This window comes from Crocodylus siamensis, chromosome 4 (assembly GCF_052110815.1).
Source record: "Crocodylus siamensis isolate JL-2025a chromosome 4, ASM5211081v1, whole genome shotgun sequence".
NCBI classification, from domain to species: domain Eukaryota; kingdom Metazoa; phylum Chordata; order Crocodylia; family Crocodylidae; genus Crocodylus; species Crocodylus siamensis.
In genome coordinates this window covers 155397917-155414730 of record NC_143398.1, presented here as the reverse complement: position 1 = coordinate 155414730, position 16814 = coordinate 155397917, and the positions used below count along the sequence as shown (strand labels likewise).

At 47.7% G+C, this 16814-nt stretch overlaps 1 protein-coding gene across 1 annotated transcript in view; it reads right to left on the bottom strand.

Annotated features, from left to right (window-relative positions):
- Nucleotides 1-2166: 2166 nt before the first annotated feature.
- The window catches only part of EFTUD2 (elongation factor Tu GTP binding domain containing 2), a 31636-nt gene continuing 16988 nt past the window's right edge, over nt 2167-16814 (bottom strand). Inside the window, exons 12-27 of the mRNA XM_090044322.1 lie at nt 16356-16446; nt 15714-15849; nt 15278-15405; nt 13981-14174; nt 13323-13434; nt 11790-11930; nt 11083-11184; nt 9865-9947; nt 8595-8681; nt 6977-7103; nt 6423-6510; nt 5541-5659; nt 4828-4922; nt 4011-4164; nt 3672-3779; nt 2167-3009 (exon numbers count right to left, since the gene is read on the bottom strand). Of these exons, the coding sequence (XP_089900448.1) occupies nt 2914-3009; nt 3672-3779; nt 4011-4164; nt 4828-4922; nt 5541-5659; nt 6423-6510; nt 6977-7103; nt 8595-8681; nt 9865-9947; nt 11083-11184; nt 11790-11930; nt 13323-13434; nt 13981-14174; nt 15278-15405; nt 15714-15849; nt 16356-16446 (1861 nt within the window). The 3' untranslated portion in view covers nt 2167-2913. The remainder of the gene's footprint in view (nt 3010-3671; nt 3780-4010; nt 4165-4827; nt 4923-5540; nt 5660-6422; nt 6511-6976; nt 7104-8594; nt 8682-9864; nt 9948-11082; nt 11185-11789; nt 11931-13322; nt 13435-13980; nt 14175-15277; nt 15406-15713; nt 15850-16355; nt 16447-16814) is intronic.

Genomic DNA, 16814 nt, shown 5'->3' with positions numbered 1-16814 from the left:
CGCTAGTCTGAGAAGCTCAGTAACTCTCTTGCCTAAGTCTAGCAAGGATCCAGGCATCAAGTGTTTCTCTGCTTGAGAGACTCCCCACCCCCAGCCAGTGACTGCCAGAGCAAGCCTAACCCATGCTGACTGGACTGGTCTCCTCACAAAACACAGTAGGGCCACTTCTTTCTCAAACCCTACTAGTTGGACTCTCTCTTACAGAGGTGCCTAGCGGATATAGCTTTTACCAAAGTGGTGCTCTGGATTCTCCCAAGCTCCTCATTAGATCTGGCCCTCAGGTGTGTGGTGTAGGGATGGTCTCCAGGTACTGTTGCAGCTTAAAGATCCACCAACTCCACGGGGATGCAGCGCAGGGCAAGGAAGAGGTGCACATCTGGGTCAGCCAGAACTCCCCTCTACATTACCCAGGAGCTTAAACCTTTTGTTAAACAGTTATTGCCAAGGAAAAGGAGATCACAGTGGGGGCTCAGGAGCTCTCCCACCCTGCTGCAAGAGGCAGGGGAACAGATACAAGCGGGTCTTGCTCTGGGGAGTGATACCTTGAACATCAATCCTCCAAGCTGTCTGAGGGATAGGACAGCCTACCCCCTGCCTCTGACAAGCCAGAGAGCAAGGGCAGATGCCTCAGTAGCTCAGGCTGCTGTAAAACTATATCTCTAGTACCCTTGTCCTGTGCTACTGCACTTGGAGAGTGGGACAAGTGGCACTTGGCAACAGGCCCTGTGGTCCCAGTCCCCTCCAAGAGGCCAATTCCTCCCTTCTCCCAGCCTACTCTCTAGAACCCATAACAGGCAGCTACATATGGTTTACAAGATGAGGAGCTAAGCTCTGCCATAGGGCCCAGCTCCCTCCATCCCTACAACCTCCTCAGCCATGCACTCCTCTGCCTCCCTGCCATAAGGACAGGAGGTGTGGCCTTGGGCTGTGTGCCTTGCTACCTGTCACTGAGCATGGGGTGCTCAGACCAGAGTACCAGTTCATGCACTCAGGACTCATTAGAGCTTATTCCCTGTTGACAGTACTTGGACACCCACAGGACTTTCAGCCTCACCTTGTGCATGGACATCAAGGCACACCTGAATTAACCACAAAAAAAGGGGCAGGCGTGTCCAGCCTCTGCTGGTTTCCCTCTGCCTACAGGAATGGCTGGGAGATGCAGAAAGAGGTCATGAGGGAGGGGGACCTTGCTTAAGCAATTACTAAGGGGCATCTCACCCTGTGTGGATAGGGTAAGGTCCATAAGAAGCATGCATTCATACAGGTTTGGAAAGTCTCAGAACCAGAGCAGGACATTAGCTCTGTTAGCCCCAATGCAAAAGGCTGGGAAGAGGCACAGAAGCAGGTAGTCTGCTATCTATGCTCATACCAAGTATGACTCAAGCAGGGGCTTCGCAAACTTTGGCCCTGTCCAACTGCAAGGGACGAGCAGCAGAGGTGTGGGAGGGAGGTCAGTGCCACCAGCCACCTTGTCACTGGCTCCTCTTCAAAGGCTGACAGAAAATGAGACAGCCGTTGCGACAACTGTATGTGAAGCAAACCCCACACTTTCTGCACAGCCACTGAACAGCAGGCAGAGGAGAAGGAGTCTGGCCTCCCTCTGTGCTAAGCTGCCCTCAAGGCAAAGATGGGCTATAAGGTGTTTGACATGAACAGTGCTGTGAGCTAAGGTGAGAAGGGCCAAGAAGATTTACAGAGATGAGCAGAAAAGGTAAAGTCCGGAGCATGAGTACTCAGTGCTATCTATGAACCTGCCACAGCTGCCCATAAGTGCTCTAGAAAGAATAAGGTGTCTGCACAGAAAGAAGCAGCTACAGCAACTGACGCAGGACCCCAATCACCTGGACTTAGGACCCAAGGGCTCCAAATCTCTCTCTCCAGAAAAGGGAGCACTTACCCTGCCATGTCACATGACTGAGTGATTCACATTTTGCTGTCAGTTGCATTTATATTACTGCCTTACCTGGCACATGCTCCCCAGAAAGCAAGGGGCACAGGGATTGGGATGCATGGGAACATTGGTGACCACTGGGTGGTGTGGTTTAAGAACAGTCAGCACAAGAGGTCTGTGCTAATTACATGGCTCCAGGGTTCACTATGTGTGCTCTGAACCAAGAGGCTCTCCCTTCCAGGAAAGCAGATGGCAAATGAGGACACAGACACAGCCCCAGGTGAGGGGTTTGTATTCAACTGTCACAAGGGTAACAAAATAAAAACTCATACAAAATAGAATTAAAAAGCAAGATTGCCAGCAGGTCATCTCCTGCTGCCAGCAGTGGGGAGGTCACTAGGAAGCCCCCACACAGAAAAGGAGCGTCTGCCTTTCTTCGGCAACCACAGGAGATGCTCTGTCCGGCAAGTGAAGCATATGATGTGTCCCTGGCTGCAGGAACTTGGGGCAGCTCCTGGGTTTAGCAGAGCTGCTGGACAGCAGGGCAGGACTTTCAAACATGTCCCCAGTAACCTTAACATTGTATCCAAAACTGCTGCTGACAACCAAGGAATGCACACGTGGGGGATAACCCCTTTGTGCCTGGAACTGCCAAGTGCAACTAGATGATTCACTTGTCTGTAGCAACTGAAATGACAGAATGCTGGTGACAAAAAGATAAACTCCTGACAAAGGCAGCAGGCATCTATGCTCTGTTTGATTAGGGACAGAGATCACTGTTCTAGCTGGCACCAAACATATAGAGCTTAGAAGCTCAAGGACCAAGATATTTCTGTGGCCTTGGCAGAGGGACTATGGATGCAGTTTGCTGCATTCCACGTACCGTCCAAGAGCAGCAGGGCTCAGAGGGACAGAGATGATACCCTGAAACATGCGATAAGGAGAGGGGCTCAGAAACCTGGGCAGCGGACACTGGAGCAGTCTCTGGTTAGCCTCTGCTGCAGAGAGCCCGATGAGCATATTCACATAGGGTAGTTCAGGACAACATCCTGCTTGGCCAGCTCTAGCAACATGGGATCGTCGAAGAACTTGCTGATGCTGACGTCCTCGCTCAAGCCCTGCAGAATGAGAAGCAGCAATGTGATGCTAGAAGACTTCATGTAGCCCCTAGCAACTCCCCCCCAGGGCAGGCACTTGGTTAGAGAGCTGGACTGACAGGTACAGCAGTAGACCCATTATGCTACAGCACAAGAGATGTGTGTCTAGGGCTTGCTGCAGGCTTTGGGGGCTCCTCAGCTCTAGCTGAGCCACAGCCACCTTTACTATCTGACTGGCTAAGGAAGGAGCTCTAAAATAGGTGGACAAATGCTGACAGCTACCAAATGAGGGCAATCCATTAATAAGTGGAAAGCATCCCCAGATGTGAAGGAGGCAAGTGACCCACAAGCCTCTGCACTTGAGGTCCAGCATGCTCCCAACCCCACTCCAAGTAATCCTCCTCCCCCAGAGAACAGAGCAAGGTCATATTTGGCACCTATGTTCTAACAGACTGTGCTAATGATGCTCTTTACTAAAGCTGTTGAGTCTGGCTTGCCCCAAAGCATGAACTTAGTTACAGGCTTGCTGAAAGGCACAGTGGTCTCTATGGTTGCAAGAACACTAGGCCATTTCACAAGGGGATGACAGAGTTGTGGATCCCATGGCACTCCTGGGCTGCAAGATGCATGCTGTGCCAACATGAACAATCCAGATGAGTCCTGGAGGCTGCTGCTGGCCTTACCTTCCTGCGCCTGGTCTTGATCATGAACTCTCTCGCTAGGTGAGGTGCTGGCTGGGGCTCTAGGGGTCGAATGATGATGCTCTTGTCCAGGGGATCTCCAGGCACGATCTAAAACAGGATCAGATTGTCAGCCTGGGAGAGAACCATCACTCCACCATGGAGGGCCACTGGTTTAAACTCATATTCATGAACAACCCTGAATTAGAGCAAACTGGAAAGTACTTGAGGGTATGAGTCTAGAGAAAAATTGGGAGTCAAGTCAGCACAACACAGGTCTTCAGTGCCAGTCTGGCTGGGGCAGGATGCCCTAATTGATTGCCTTAGCCAATGGAAACTCACCTGCCAGTGGTGGAAGACAGAGAGTGAGAAGGCCTGTCCCTGCGTGTGTGTCCTCAAGTCGGTTTCAAACCCAAATGAATCAATAGCTGGGATGAAGGCTTTGATGGTGTAAAGAGGGGAACCTGGGATAGGAGCGTCCTGGGTTACATGACCTCTGCCAAAGAGTTACAAAGGATTACTCCTTCCTATATCTGGTCCTGAGGCATTAGACAAAAACCACCCCTCACATTATCTTTGCTCACCCTCCCAGTCAGCACTGTAGACCAGAGCCAAGTATACTCAAAAGGCTGGGTTTGAGCTCTAAGACTCTGTATCAGGGTAGGCAAACCCTGACACATGTGTTATAACATGGCACACAAAGGCTTGGCATGTGTGCTTCAAGGCAGACAGCAGGGAAAGGGCCGGGGCTGCATTGCTATAACAAGGATTGGGCCCCTTGTGGCTTCCCCACTATCCACCCCTGGCACATCAACATCTTACAAGTTGAGGTTGTGGGTGTTTTTGGCACTCTGCCCAAAAATACTGCCCACCCCTGCTCTTTATCATTCCAATCTTGATTAGCCTACACCCCAATCTCTAAGCACAGTAGCATTGTCATGGCAGGTGGGATCTCCTGATGAGGTCAGGCACCTTTCACAGGTATGAATTCTATGTAAATATGGATTCCATTTCAATAAAGATGGACTCTAGCTGGTTTCCTGCATGTTACAACTCCCCAGGGATGCAAGGGGACAGGACTTCTGGGGTAAAGGGGTATGGCCTTGCAAACATGCATGTGATGCGAATGCAAACAGGCAAACCAGTTTGTATAGCTTACCTCCGCCTGGCCAGGACAGTGTAGACTGCAGATACACAGTCAGCAGGGGCCTGAACCTCCACAAAGTAGTATGGCTCCATCAGACGTGGGGTGGCCTACAAAAAAAAAGGGAGAGGAACTGCCAGGCATGTACCAAATGTAGCATGAACCTGTCTGTACCTTCAGCACTGGTTGGGAAGACAAGGATTTACTGCTGTGTACCTGATCCCTGACCCCAGCCAGTCTCCAGAACAACTGCCTTGTTGCAGACATGCAGGCTCCTGTCAAGCTATTGCAGGTTTCTTGTCCATTTTACAAGCTCCTTTGGGAAAACCCACACAAGGAGCTACCCTTGTCTTGGCTCAAAGCATCTCAGCTGGTCCCTCCCCCTCCCCAATTTCTCAGCAGACCAAACATATCAACAGAACTGGAGACAGAACAGATGCTGGCACCTTCTCAGCCAGGCTGGGTTTATGCAGTTTGTAAAACAGGCTGACAACACTTATTGCTAGGCCAGCCTGCCTACCTCCCAGGGTGTTTGGAAGATTAATGAATGAATGCGCTGATTTAGACTCAACTCCCTGGGATAAGGACTTGCTGGTGTCTGTATAATGCTACACACCTCCTCATCACTCACTACTGCTGCTCACAGAACCAACTGGCTCCTCACAGATCCTGAAGGAGACTGGTGCAGTATTAGCCCACGTCCCCTCTATGCACAGCACACTTCTTACCATAAGGAAAGCAGAGTATACAACTCTCCTGGCTGTCGGGATAATCTGCCCACCTCCCCGGTGTAATGGCTCTTGAGCAATCACTGCATCCAGGATCTTAAACTTCACATTGCGGATCACTGGCAGCAAGAAAGAAGGAAAGAAGACAGTTAATGACCTCCTGGGACAAAAGGGATTCTACAAACCCCAGCGGACTGCTCCTCCCTGGGACTACCTGACCCACTCCAAAGAGACCAGGTGCCAACAGAAATCTAGGGCTGCCAAAGGACATTCTTGTAGGCTTCAACCCAGAAGGGACCATTAGTCACCTGATCCAGGGCTGCAGGGCCCTGGGCCACACCTCCTGACTACATGCTGCACAGGCCAAAGGCCTCACCATACATTGCATGCCCCATCTCAAGCCACTGCACCATGACTGCATGCGCCCCCCCTGCAGTACCTTCCCAATGCTCCCACACCCTGCACATTGTGTCACATGGATCCCTCCTACTGTGCCATGCAATGGGAAACTTGGGCTGTGCCACATAGGGTCTCTGGATCCCACCCCCCCAGTCATCTGACCATAGACTCCTTTGGTCTCACCCTGAGGGATGGGCTCAGACAGCAGAATCCTGAGAAGGGAGGGAAAGCCCAGAGACCCAGGTAGCGACAGCTGCCAGAGCAGTGGGGAAAGCAGTACTTGGACTGTGAACCGTTTGTTAAGCCTTTGGGGGGCTATAAGGGGCCCACAGGTCACCTGCTGGACAGCCCTGACCTAGTCCAACAGCCTGTTTACCACAGCTCAGAGGTGGGGGGGAGGGGAAAGAGACCACCAAGATGCTTAAGGACTAGCGAGTTCACTATTCTGCTTTATTTTCATCTCTTCTAAGCTCTATTACTTACACTCATCACAGAGGGGCCCTTCCCTAGTCCCCCACTGGAAACCCTGCACGATGCTGTCCTTCACAGAGCCCAGCAGTGACTTATCCACCTAGAAGGAAACAAACGTGCATGTTAAGAATAGATACTACATCCAGAGGCAGAGACGGAGAAGGACACGTGTTTCTAAGAGCACTGTTTGAGCAATCCTCCTTTCCCAGACAAGAAGGAAAAGAAAGAGATCTCAGGACCATAATTTTCAGAGGTAAGCATTCAAATCTAAGGAGAAAAGTGACTTGGTTTTTTGAGGTGCTAGGAAACACTAAAGGACAGACTGCTGCTTTGGCAATTCTGAAAACTTTGGGGCCAAAAATCACAGCAAATCAGCAGCAAAGCTGAGACTAGCCAAGAGTTTCCCCTTGTCCTAATCAGCAGACAGCACTTGTTCAGAACCTTTTCCAGGGGGACCCTGCTTCTTCTACATACTGCAGGGTGGACAAAGCTACTTCCAGCCATTCTGGTGTGACTACACCACACAGAAGCCTAACCTAAATGACCCGCTCCCATCTGCTGCTTACCTCTGACGGCAGTGTGTCATCTACCAAAATGTTTGGGCCAGTAGCATCAGGTCCAAAGGCCCAGATGGAGCGGGCAGCCAGCAGATCCCAGTCATATTTGGTCTGGAAGAACTCACCTAGCTTTTTCCTGATGGAAAGGGAACAAAAAAGGGGAAAAACATTAGGGCACCCAGTTACCACTCATCGTTTAGAGACTTGCTCCCCTTCCTTGCTGGAACAAAGGGGTTTTACAGCTCCCCAGTCTTTAAATGACTGCTCTGCTGGACCATAAGTGCTTATGAACTAGGAAGGTAGACAGTTTAGACCTGAATTCCTTTTGGTTTCCCATTCCATGGGGGCTGTAACTTGGTGTTGTGCAGCTCCCAAGTCCACACATTTCCCTTCGATCTTGCATGCTATCTACCCTTCAAAAGCTTCTGCTTTCCTCAAAAGAACAGTCATTTACTGGGTCACACCATGTTACATCTTGCCTAGTCTGCTGTGACACAGGGAGGCTGAGACTGCATGCTGAAAGGGACGGTGAACTGGGTATGGCATGGGTTCTTTCCATTGTTCTTTCCCAGTTGTAGCCTCCATCATTTAAGATATAGGAAGTTCTGATTCTCAGGCTGTATCCCCAATTCCTATGCTCAATAACTACTGATGTACTTTTCCTCCAAGAATCTGTCCAATCTCTTTTTGAATTTGGTTGTGGAAGCAGACAGTTTAACCTCCTGTAGCAAGGAGTTTCACACTTTAATTACAAACTGTGTGAAAAAGAACTTCTTCATGTTAGTTTTAAACTTACTACCTACCAGTTTCATTCTATGACCCCTAGTTCTTGTATTATTGTAAATAACTCCCTATTTACTGCTCCCTCACCATTTAGTATTTTGCAAACCATCATCAAGTCCCCACTCCAGGATCTCTTTTCTAAACTGAATAAGACTACCCTCTTTAGTCTCTCATATGGAAGTCCTTCCATATCACTAGTCATATCTGTTGCCCTTCTCTGTACTTTCTTTAGTTCCTCTGTATCTTTTTTGAGGTGTGGGGACCAGAACTGAGCACAGCATTCAAAGTGTGGGTGCACCACAGATTTATAGAGGGGCATAATGATACTTTGTTTTCTTTACAGTTACCTGCTTAATAATCCCTAGCATTTTGTTTGCCTTTTTGACAGCTGCTGAGCACGGAGCTGATGTTTTTAAGTGAACTGTCCACACTGACTCCCAGCTCTCTTTCTTGTGTGGTAACAGCTAATGTAGAGTCTATCATACTGTAGGTATAGTTTGGGTTATTTTTATTAGGGGTGCGCTGATAAAGATTTTCTTGGTGAATACTGATAGCCAATTATTCACCAGGCATATTGACCGATACCGATCCGATAACCGATTTACAAGAATGCAGCCAGGCAATGTGGAGAGCAGGGCCCTGCAGGTAAGTCTGTGGAGGGGAAGGGGCATGGGAGATCAGATTGAGGCCCCCATGGTAAGGGAGGGAGTGGGGCAGAGGCAGGGGGCACTGCCCAGCCAAGGTGGTGAATGGGACCCCAGACCTGGGGCAGAAACAGGATGGAGCCATGGGCAGCTCATCCAGAGGGGTGGAGGAAGTCAGCCATACTTCAAACCAGCCATACCTGTTCCATGTGATCTGGACCACCTCATTCTCAATGTCCTCAGCAAGCCCCTTCTCCAGTGGCTCCGCAATCATGGTGATCTTGTTCCTGAGCAAAAAAAGCAATGCCCATTAGCTGGTAGAAGAGATAGAAGTCTTTTGAGAGAAAAGATTTAGCTTTAGAAGGCTGCAGTGAAGTGGAGCAGGCTGGGAGGAACCAAGAGACAGGTACATTGTGCAGTATGTGGCTAGTGAGACTGTTAAGTCTTAGAGCACGCAGTTTCCCAGGGGAAGGCACTTCCACTATCACCCTGGGGAGACCATTTCAGAGCTGAACTTGGAGGGAGAAGAACTATTTAAGCTAAAGGACCCAAAAACCCCACCACAATCTAGTTTCAAGCTGGAGTTTGATGAATGCATTAATGGCATTCCCTGAGTGGTTTATAGTTGCCTGTGGTGGCAGGGGACTGGATGTGATAACCAAGGAAGTTCCATCCAGTCTGATGTTTCCAGATTTCACCCTTCAGCAAATTTTCCTTGGTATTCTGCCTACACTTCCTTTTCAAGCCACCATACACCTCCTAGTTATACCTCCCCCTTTGATAGCCCATCAAACAGTCCCTCTTCCTCCCTAGGCTTTACTTCTTTTAAATACTCTTCTTACACTACCTCAGAAGGTAAAAGGGACCATCAGACTGAAAGGCTTCACTGCATTATGGAAGGCAGCAAAACTATTATGGGTTACTAAAAGCTTAGAAGCTGGAATTGTGCTCTTGTGCATGGCAGCTCTTGGGGGCAGAGTAAGGCTCCTGGGTTTGTCTCCTCTGGGACCCCAGAAATACATTACTGGGTCTCTGGGATTCCAGACAACAGATGCTCTGAAGAGGAACTGGGAATTGAAGATTACAACTGAAAGAAAGGAAGGTGGAAACTTCTCAGCTGCTTTGTTATGGGGAAGACTGTGGAGGTGCCCTTTCTGTCTGCACCAGCAGATGGCACAAGGGGACATGGAGATGCCTTTCAAATTAGCGGAGATGTACACTGGAGTAATGAACAAGAGCAACTGATGTATAAGGGCATGAACTACACAGTGAGTATGAGCTACTTAAATACACGGCTTTTCCAGACAGCAACAAATTACAGCAGACTCTTTGGATACTGAGCTGGGAGTTGGTAATACTTAAGTCTACAGTGAAAGGAGGCCTGATCTCTTGCAGTGCCTGATCTAATGGACACACCAAATGCCCTACTAAATGCCCCGAGTACCACATTATCAGGTGACCAAGTCTTACTTCTTATTGGGTGTCTCTGCAAAACACTTCAGGGAGGATGTTTCCACCACGGTCTCACAAAATGTCACAACTGGATCAGCAACCTTCAAAAACAGCAGCACCAGTGGTTTGTCACTTCTTTACATTGATCAACTTTACCGTAACACTCAAGACTATTTGAAATCTTTAAACCTCTGATAGTTACTAGCATCTCCTGAGATCATCAAGACAAAAAGTGATTCAATTAGTGATTGCGTAGGTTGTAGCTTTGGCCCATAACTTATACTCTAGGCTCCACAGCACAACAGGAACATAGACTACAGAAAACCCCACCAAATTCTTTGATAATGGTAATATATTGCCTCTGCACAAAATACCGATTCACATACCTCCTTCTCCTCCCCAAAGGCATGTGGATTGGAATTTTGAGTTGGAAGCGGTCACTGATGTACAATCCATCAGAAGTTAATTTCTAGGAATTACCATTTCTGATTGAGTTTTTCTACTGTATTGAAGTGGTTCTGCTCTACAGGGCTCAGCCATTGCAATGTTGCATGGACAGCCAGCTCTCAATGTCTTTAACCCATGTGTATGTGTATATCACGAAGAGAAGTTTATAGTGGTTTCTCTCAATCGTCCAACATTGGTGGCTGCCAGTGGAACAAGTGTAGCCCCAGCTGCATGTCTGTCTCTATGGCCAATAAATTTCTTTACCCAAATAAATAGTGACTGAACCAGTGAGATGAGATGGATTTCGTTTGACAAGTAGCAAGAACCTGCTAGAAGAGCAGACTGTAGTAAATTCAGAGCTATTGTCTAATCATGAGTCTAAAGTACATAGAACAATTAAAAACCAGGTCTACACTTCAGGTTTTCAACTTCAAGGGTAAATGCTGTGAAATTAACAAAATTAGACTGTGAAATCAACCAGACTGAGGGGCTCTGGCATTTGACTGTGGAAGAAGCTTGGTATTTCTTTAAGGCAGAGGTAGAAACTGCCTAGCACTTGTATCCCAAAGGGATTTGCCTTAACATCTGTTTGACTAGAAAACAGTTTCCCTACATCTTGTGAACCTGAAGACATAAAGAATGGCCCTAATACACTGTGGAGCAATGGAGGTTGTGGCAACAAATGCAACAAATCCCCTTCACCAACCAATTTCCACACCCAGAGATACTTCTTATGTAGAGTTCCCAACTTTCCTCAGTAAAAATGGCAAGAACAAAAATCTCTCTCACTTTGATGTCAATCTCTGAGTACATCTTCCTTAAATCATGCATCACACAGTCCAAGTAGAGCTCCCCTGTACCCAAGATCACATGCTCTCCAGATTCTTCCACCTGAAACATGAAGAACAGATGGACTTAAGTTACACCCTGACAGACACAATGTGCTGCATTCCTTCTGGCCTATTCCCTTCCAGCCCAGGGCAACATTAACCAGGAATAAAGGTGTCTGTACCAGACCTAAACGGAGAAGCTCCTGGCACCTGAGTCCAATGAACAAGGTAAGCAAAGATAACTTCTGGCAGGCAATAGAGGGAGAGGAGAAAGAGGAACCCCAGCCTGAGTTTCTTGGGAAGTGGTGCAGGACTGTTTGGGTATGACCCAGCTCAGAAGAACTCCATGCCCAGCCTCTTCTGGTAGAGTGTGCTAAAATGTATTGTGGGAAAAAAGGTATCTTCACCACCTTCTTCCATCAGAAGGTATCTCCAGGAATCACACAGGTGTCCTGGCTGGGTTAATCCCTCTGAAAACCAATACAGAAAAGAGCTTGGAAGCAGACTGTCATGAATATGGAGATAAAAAGATGAAGTGAATAATGAACTATTTTTAAACATGTGAAAGAACTCAGACTGGCAGCATTTTTGTGGGCCAAAGAGTTGGACATGGCCTGGGAGCGAAAGGGCTAGGGGCATGAGGATCAGCCTTGCCCTGGCACACACCTTGGTGGTGAGCGATGGATAACTTTTGTTGACTTTCCGCAGACCATCCAACATCTTAGGGAGCTCCGAAGGGTTGACTGGCTCCACAGCTATTTTGATGACAGACGTGGTGTTGAACTTCAAAGGACGAAAGATTTGAGCCTGAAACAAAAAACTCAAAATAGTAAGATTCCTACTCACCACTTTGTAAACTGGCTACAGTTGGAGCCTTGAGTGAGAAAAAGCATGTGGGACCATATCATGGAGGCTGTACAGTTGAGAAAAAGCCTCCACCAAGGCAGAGTGCTTCTTCAATTCTCCCTCCATTCCTGGTAGTAATAGGCATCTCTCAGTACCCTTAAAACTGATCACTTACTGGGGCTACCTTGCTCATAACAGAAAGCAATGGTTTTGTGTATGTAGGGGGCAGGGCAGGGAAGTCACTAGTGCTTGAAAGGACATTGGTCACTGAGCAGCTGTCATATCCATCACAACAATGGCACTGCTCTAACTAGATATCATAGACATTAAGGGTGGAAGGGACCTGGCAAAATCATTGGGTTCAGCCCCCTGCCCAAGGGACAGGAAGTCAGCTGTGGTCAGATCACCTCAGCAAGATAAGCATCCAAGCATTTCTTAAAGGTACTGATGCTTGCACCACTTCTGGGGGGAGTCTATTCCAGAACCTGGTAGACTCAGGTGGTAAATAAGTTTTCCTTATGTCCCATCTAAAACAGTTTTCCAGCAGTTTGTGACAGTTAGACCTTGGGATGCCCTGGTGAGCTGATGTTCTCCCAGTTCCTGATGCACATCCCTCATATACTTATAGGCTGCCACAAAGTCACCCTTGAACCATTGCTTCTCCAGGCTGAAAAGTCCCATGCCTCTCAGCTTCTCCTTATAAGGCCTGTTCTCTTGACCTCTATTCATGCGTGTGGCTCTCCTCTGGACTTTCTAAAGCGTGGAGCCCAGAATTGGGTGCAGTACTCCAGCTGCGGCCTCACCAAGGTCGAGTACAGTGGGAGGATGACTTCTTGGGTCTTGCTTGAGATGCATCGGTAGATGCAAGCCAGAGTTTTATTTGCTTTGCCGGTTGTGGCATCGCATTACTGGCTCATGTTCATCTTGTGGTCAATCAGGACCCCCAAGTCTCTTTCAGTCGTGGTGCTAGTGAGTGTAGCACTACCAAGCCTACAGGTATGATGTGGGTTTTTTCTCCTGAGGTGGAGCACCTTACATTTCTCCATATTGAATGTCCTCTGGTTTTGATCCGCCTATCTTCTGAGCCTGTACAAGTCAGACTGAGTTCCCAGCCTATCCTCTAGCATAACCACACTTCCCCATAATTTGGTGTCATCTGCAAACTTAACTAGTCCGCTTCTGACATCCCAATCTAGATCATTTATGAATATATTAAAGAGTACTCGTCTGAGTATTGAGCCCTGGGGGACACCGCTGGTTACCATGTGCCATGTTGACTTGGTTCAATCAACTATCACTCTCTGGGGCTACCACTCTGCAAGCAACTAGGAGCAGTGCTGTCTCACACAGTACCTCCTCATTGCCTCTGGGTTCTGTGATGGTTGCAGTCTTCACAATGGGCTGGTCCACTCCTTCAATCAGAACCCAGTTGCCAGCAGGTACTCGGTTCACCTCTATGTGGTACCTACAATACACAAAATGAGAGTGTACTGAGTACAATCAGTGCTGTGAGGTCCTTCATGGTGCTGCCTGACACAATCCTTCACTTTTCTGAAATCACAGACCCCTCATACCTCAGTTTTCACACAAAGATGTCTGAACTTTTCTCCAAGCAGCCCAGTGCCTGGAAACCACAGCTCTGCCAACTAGAGTTGATGCCCTACACCCATTCTAACCTCTCTTTCACTGAGAGATGCAGACAGTACAATGATGACAGGAACACCTGGTGTTTAATTTACATCTAAAGGCAAGATAATGTAATGAGATAACACCTATATAAACTGTTTTTCTTTCTCTCTCCTCTATACATCACTGTTCCCTTTGCTCACACAAAAGTCTTGGGATAGGGTTACAGCCAAATCTCAGTCTTAACTGTCAGACAAGGGGCCACATACTAGCAGTAAATCACTCTCTCAGCTCTTGAGTTTCCTTCCTCTCATTGAAGTGTAAGATAACGATTATCTGTGATTTTTCTTCCAGAGGAACAAACTCTCCACTGACACTACTATACCTTGCAACTGAAATCCAGAGGCGCCCCACAGTGCAGATCTGGGAATCCTCCTCGTCCTCCAGGGTGTAGTTTTCTCCAAGGACCTTGACAGGCTGCCCTGCATGGATGGTCCCACTCAGTACCCTGCCAAAGGCATGGAACTGCACCCCATCATCCGTGCTGTACATTTTTGTGGTGTGACACATTAATGGACCCTTTCCCCCAAAAAAAGAAGAAAGCAAAATAAGTCAATTCCAAGATATGCATACACTCCCAAAGCAGAGATTAGACCTAGAGGAATCATTGTGAATGCAATAATTAGGGTTTGTTTCCTGGAACTCACAAGAAACATATTTTGGATCCTCAGTTTGCTTCACTGCTTGGAATTATGAATCCTCCTGCCTGTGCTAATGGCATGATGTCTCTCAAGTGAAAACCAAGTCTAGCAGTTGCCATCCCTACATGGCACTACCAATGTAGCCAGCAGCTGGCTTAGTTCACGGTGCAAAGTCTGATGGGACTGCAAGCGAAACAATTTGGAGAAGGCTGCCCCTACCTGGACAGAATACCTTGAAGGTGAGGTTGAAGAGATGAGAGTGACCTGCTGACCTGCCAATTCAGCAAGAAACCTAAGCCCCTGTCCACTGCAAGCAAGCCAGGGCTGTTGGAGGTCCCATCTTTCAAACAGAAGCCAGGTTGTACACACCTGTGGAAGATCTCATGACCATATCTGCCTTCATAAAATCCTACCAAGGAAACTGTACTTCAAATACAAACCGAATCGGATGAGATACTATCCACTTCAGCAGTTTAAGGTGACCACTGCTTTGCTATTCAGAACTCATTCCACTTCATTTCCCCTTCTAAACAGCTGTCTAGCTTTGGTGGTACTGACAAACAGTTGCTGAATTCCATCCCAGGCAAAGCTACATTGGCAGACAAATGCAAGATTCTATTCCACCTAGTTCCAGCCAGCTTTTCCAGTTAAGAATTTTGTGAGAGAATCAGCCTTCACTGAAAATAGCAAAAAAGATCAGCACAAGGCCATGAACAACTAATCACCACACTGCAATACCCAGCAGCTGTGAAGTTCTGACCTAGTCTCTGCCTTTCCTCACATCCCTCCCTCTCTCTCTCTCGGGCTGCCCTGGCAGGCTGCTAACATTTCTCCAAGTGAAGAGACTTGTTTCAGTACCGGATGAGAGATTTTGAAATGCTGCAAGTCAAATCTATTCAGAAGCCTCTCACTGTGGTGAGGATGATATTTGCTAGAGCTGTGCTATGGAAGATTTAGAGAGGGGTAGAAAAGTTTCCTTACATCAGGGTCACACTCGCTCATGGCCTCTCCCAGGTCCGAGTCGATGCCTCCAGTGTAGGTGTGCTCAATTTTGGTCTTGGCTCCCACCTTTGGGGAAGGAATGTGCTGTACACACATGTCCACAAATCCTAGGAGAGCAAAGCTACATGAGAATGTTGCTATTTGGATGAACTGAAAGTACAGAAAGTGAGGCTGCTTGAACACACAAAGCCTTCACCTTCAAGGACTGCATGCATTCTAAAGGTCACAAGTGAAATGAAAGTAATGGCCTTAGCTCTCTCTGGAGTACAGTTTATATACTGACAGTTCAAATGAAGTGCAAACTCCTGGCAGCCCCAGCCAAGAAGTACAGTCTGGGAGCATCAGTTTTGGAAAGTCAAACTTGCCTCTGTGGCACCACAGATCTGAATGTCTGGCTCATACTACAGAGCCTTACCCGTGAACTCCCCAAAGAATTTTTTGCAGACCAGTCGTAGCAGGGGTCGAATGTTCAGTTTCAGCTCCTCCTTGGTCAGGTGAATGCCTAGCTCATCCAAAGTCCTGGGGAGTGTGGTGTCTACATCGCCGACCACCTGTAAGAGTATACAAGTTATTGTGCCAACTCCATGCCACTAACTCCTGGTTGCAGTCAATGATGCCTCTTAAAGTATCACTGGGATAGCATAAAACCTACATCCAGCCTGCAGGTTAATACATTCCTTTTTCACCTCTGTAGAGCTGGGCTTAGACTGGTTTTGCAACTGCCAGGGAACCATCTGGTTCTAAGTTACTAAGTGGTAGAAGTTTCTTAAAAACAAAGCACTTAATGTGTATTCTGGTAAGCAGAGTTTCGGGTGCATTATGGTATTGGGAATAAGGAGCAGGAAGGGAAGGAAAGGAGCTGCCAAACTTCTCAGCCTTCTTATATGCAGGCATCTGTGATCATTGAATTTCCAAAAGGACATCAGACATGCAGAACCATCTAGTGTTCAGTGCTTAAATGCTTGTGGTTTGGAAGGATTGTAACTCCTCAGTGTTTGGGGCTACTTGTATCCAGAGCTTCAAAAAAAGGGAAGGAAAGGAGAGAGCAGGCACCTACCTGAGCCAGGATCTTGTACAGAGGCTCTAGGACGAACTCTACAAAGCTGCGCTGTGAACTGTTGGTTGGGGCTTTTTTAGTGAATTTTCGCCTGTGGGAGGGAGTCAGGAGGAAGGATGTGAATGGCAAGTCCTGTGCAATGTGGCAGTGCTGTCTCACAGGTGTCATATATGCCAGCTCCCCATGAGACCAGACAATCTTATTCCCTGCCCCAGTTCTCTCCTGAGCAGGCAAATGGACTTGACTAGTTCTATAAAGGGTTGTGGAGCTCTACACCTGGCTAATTAAACACACATGACAACAGTGTGCCTTTAAAGGAACTGAACCTGCAACCCTTCAAAATACCAAAATCCTCAGAGGAACAGGAAGCAACATCCCTTGCTACACAAATAATGCAGAGGGGATACACTTATTCCACACGTAAAGATTAAAAACGACACAGCCACACCAAGCGGAGCA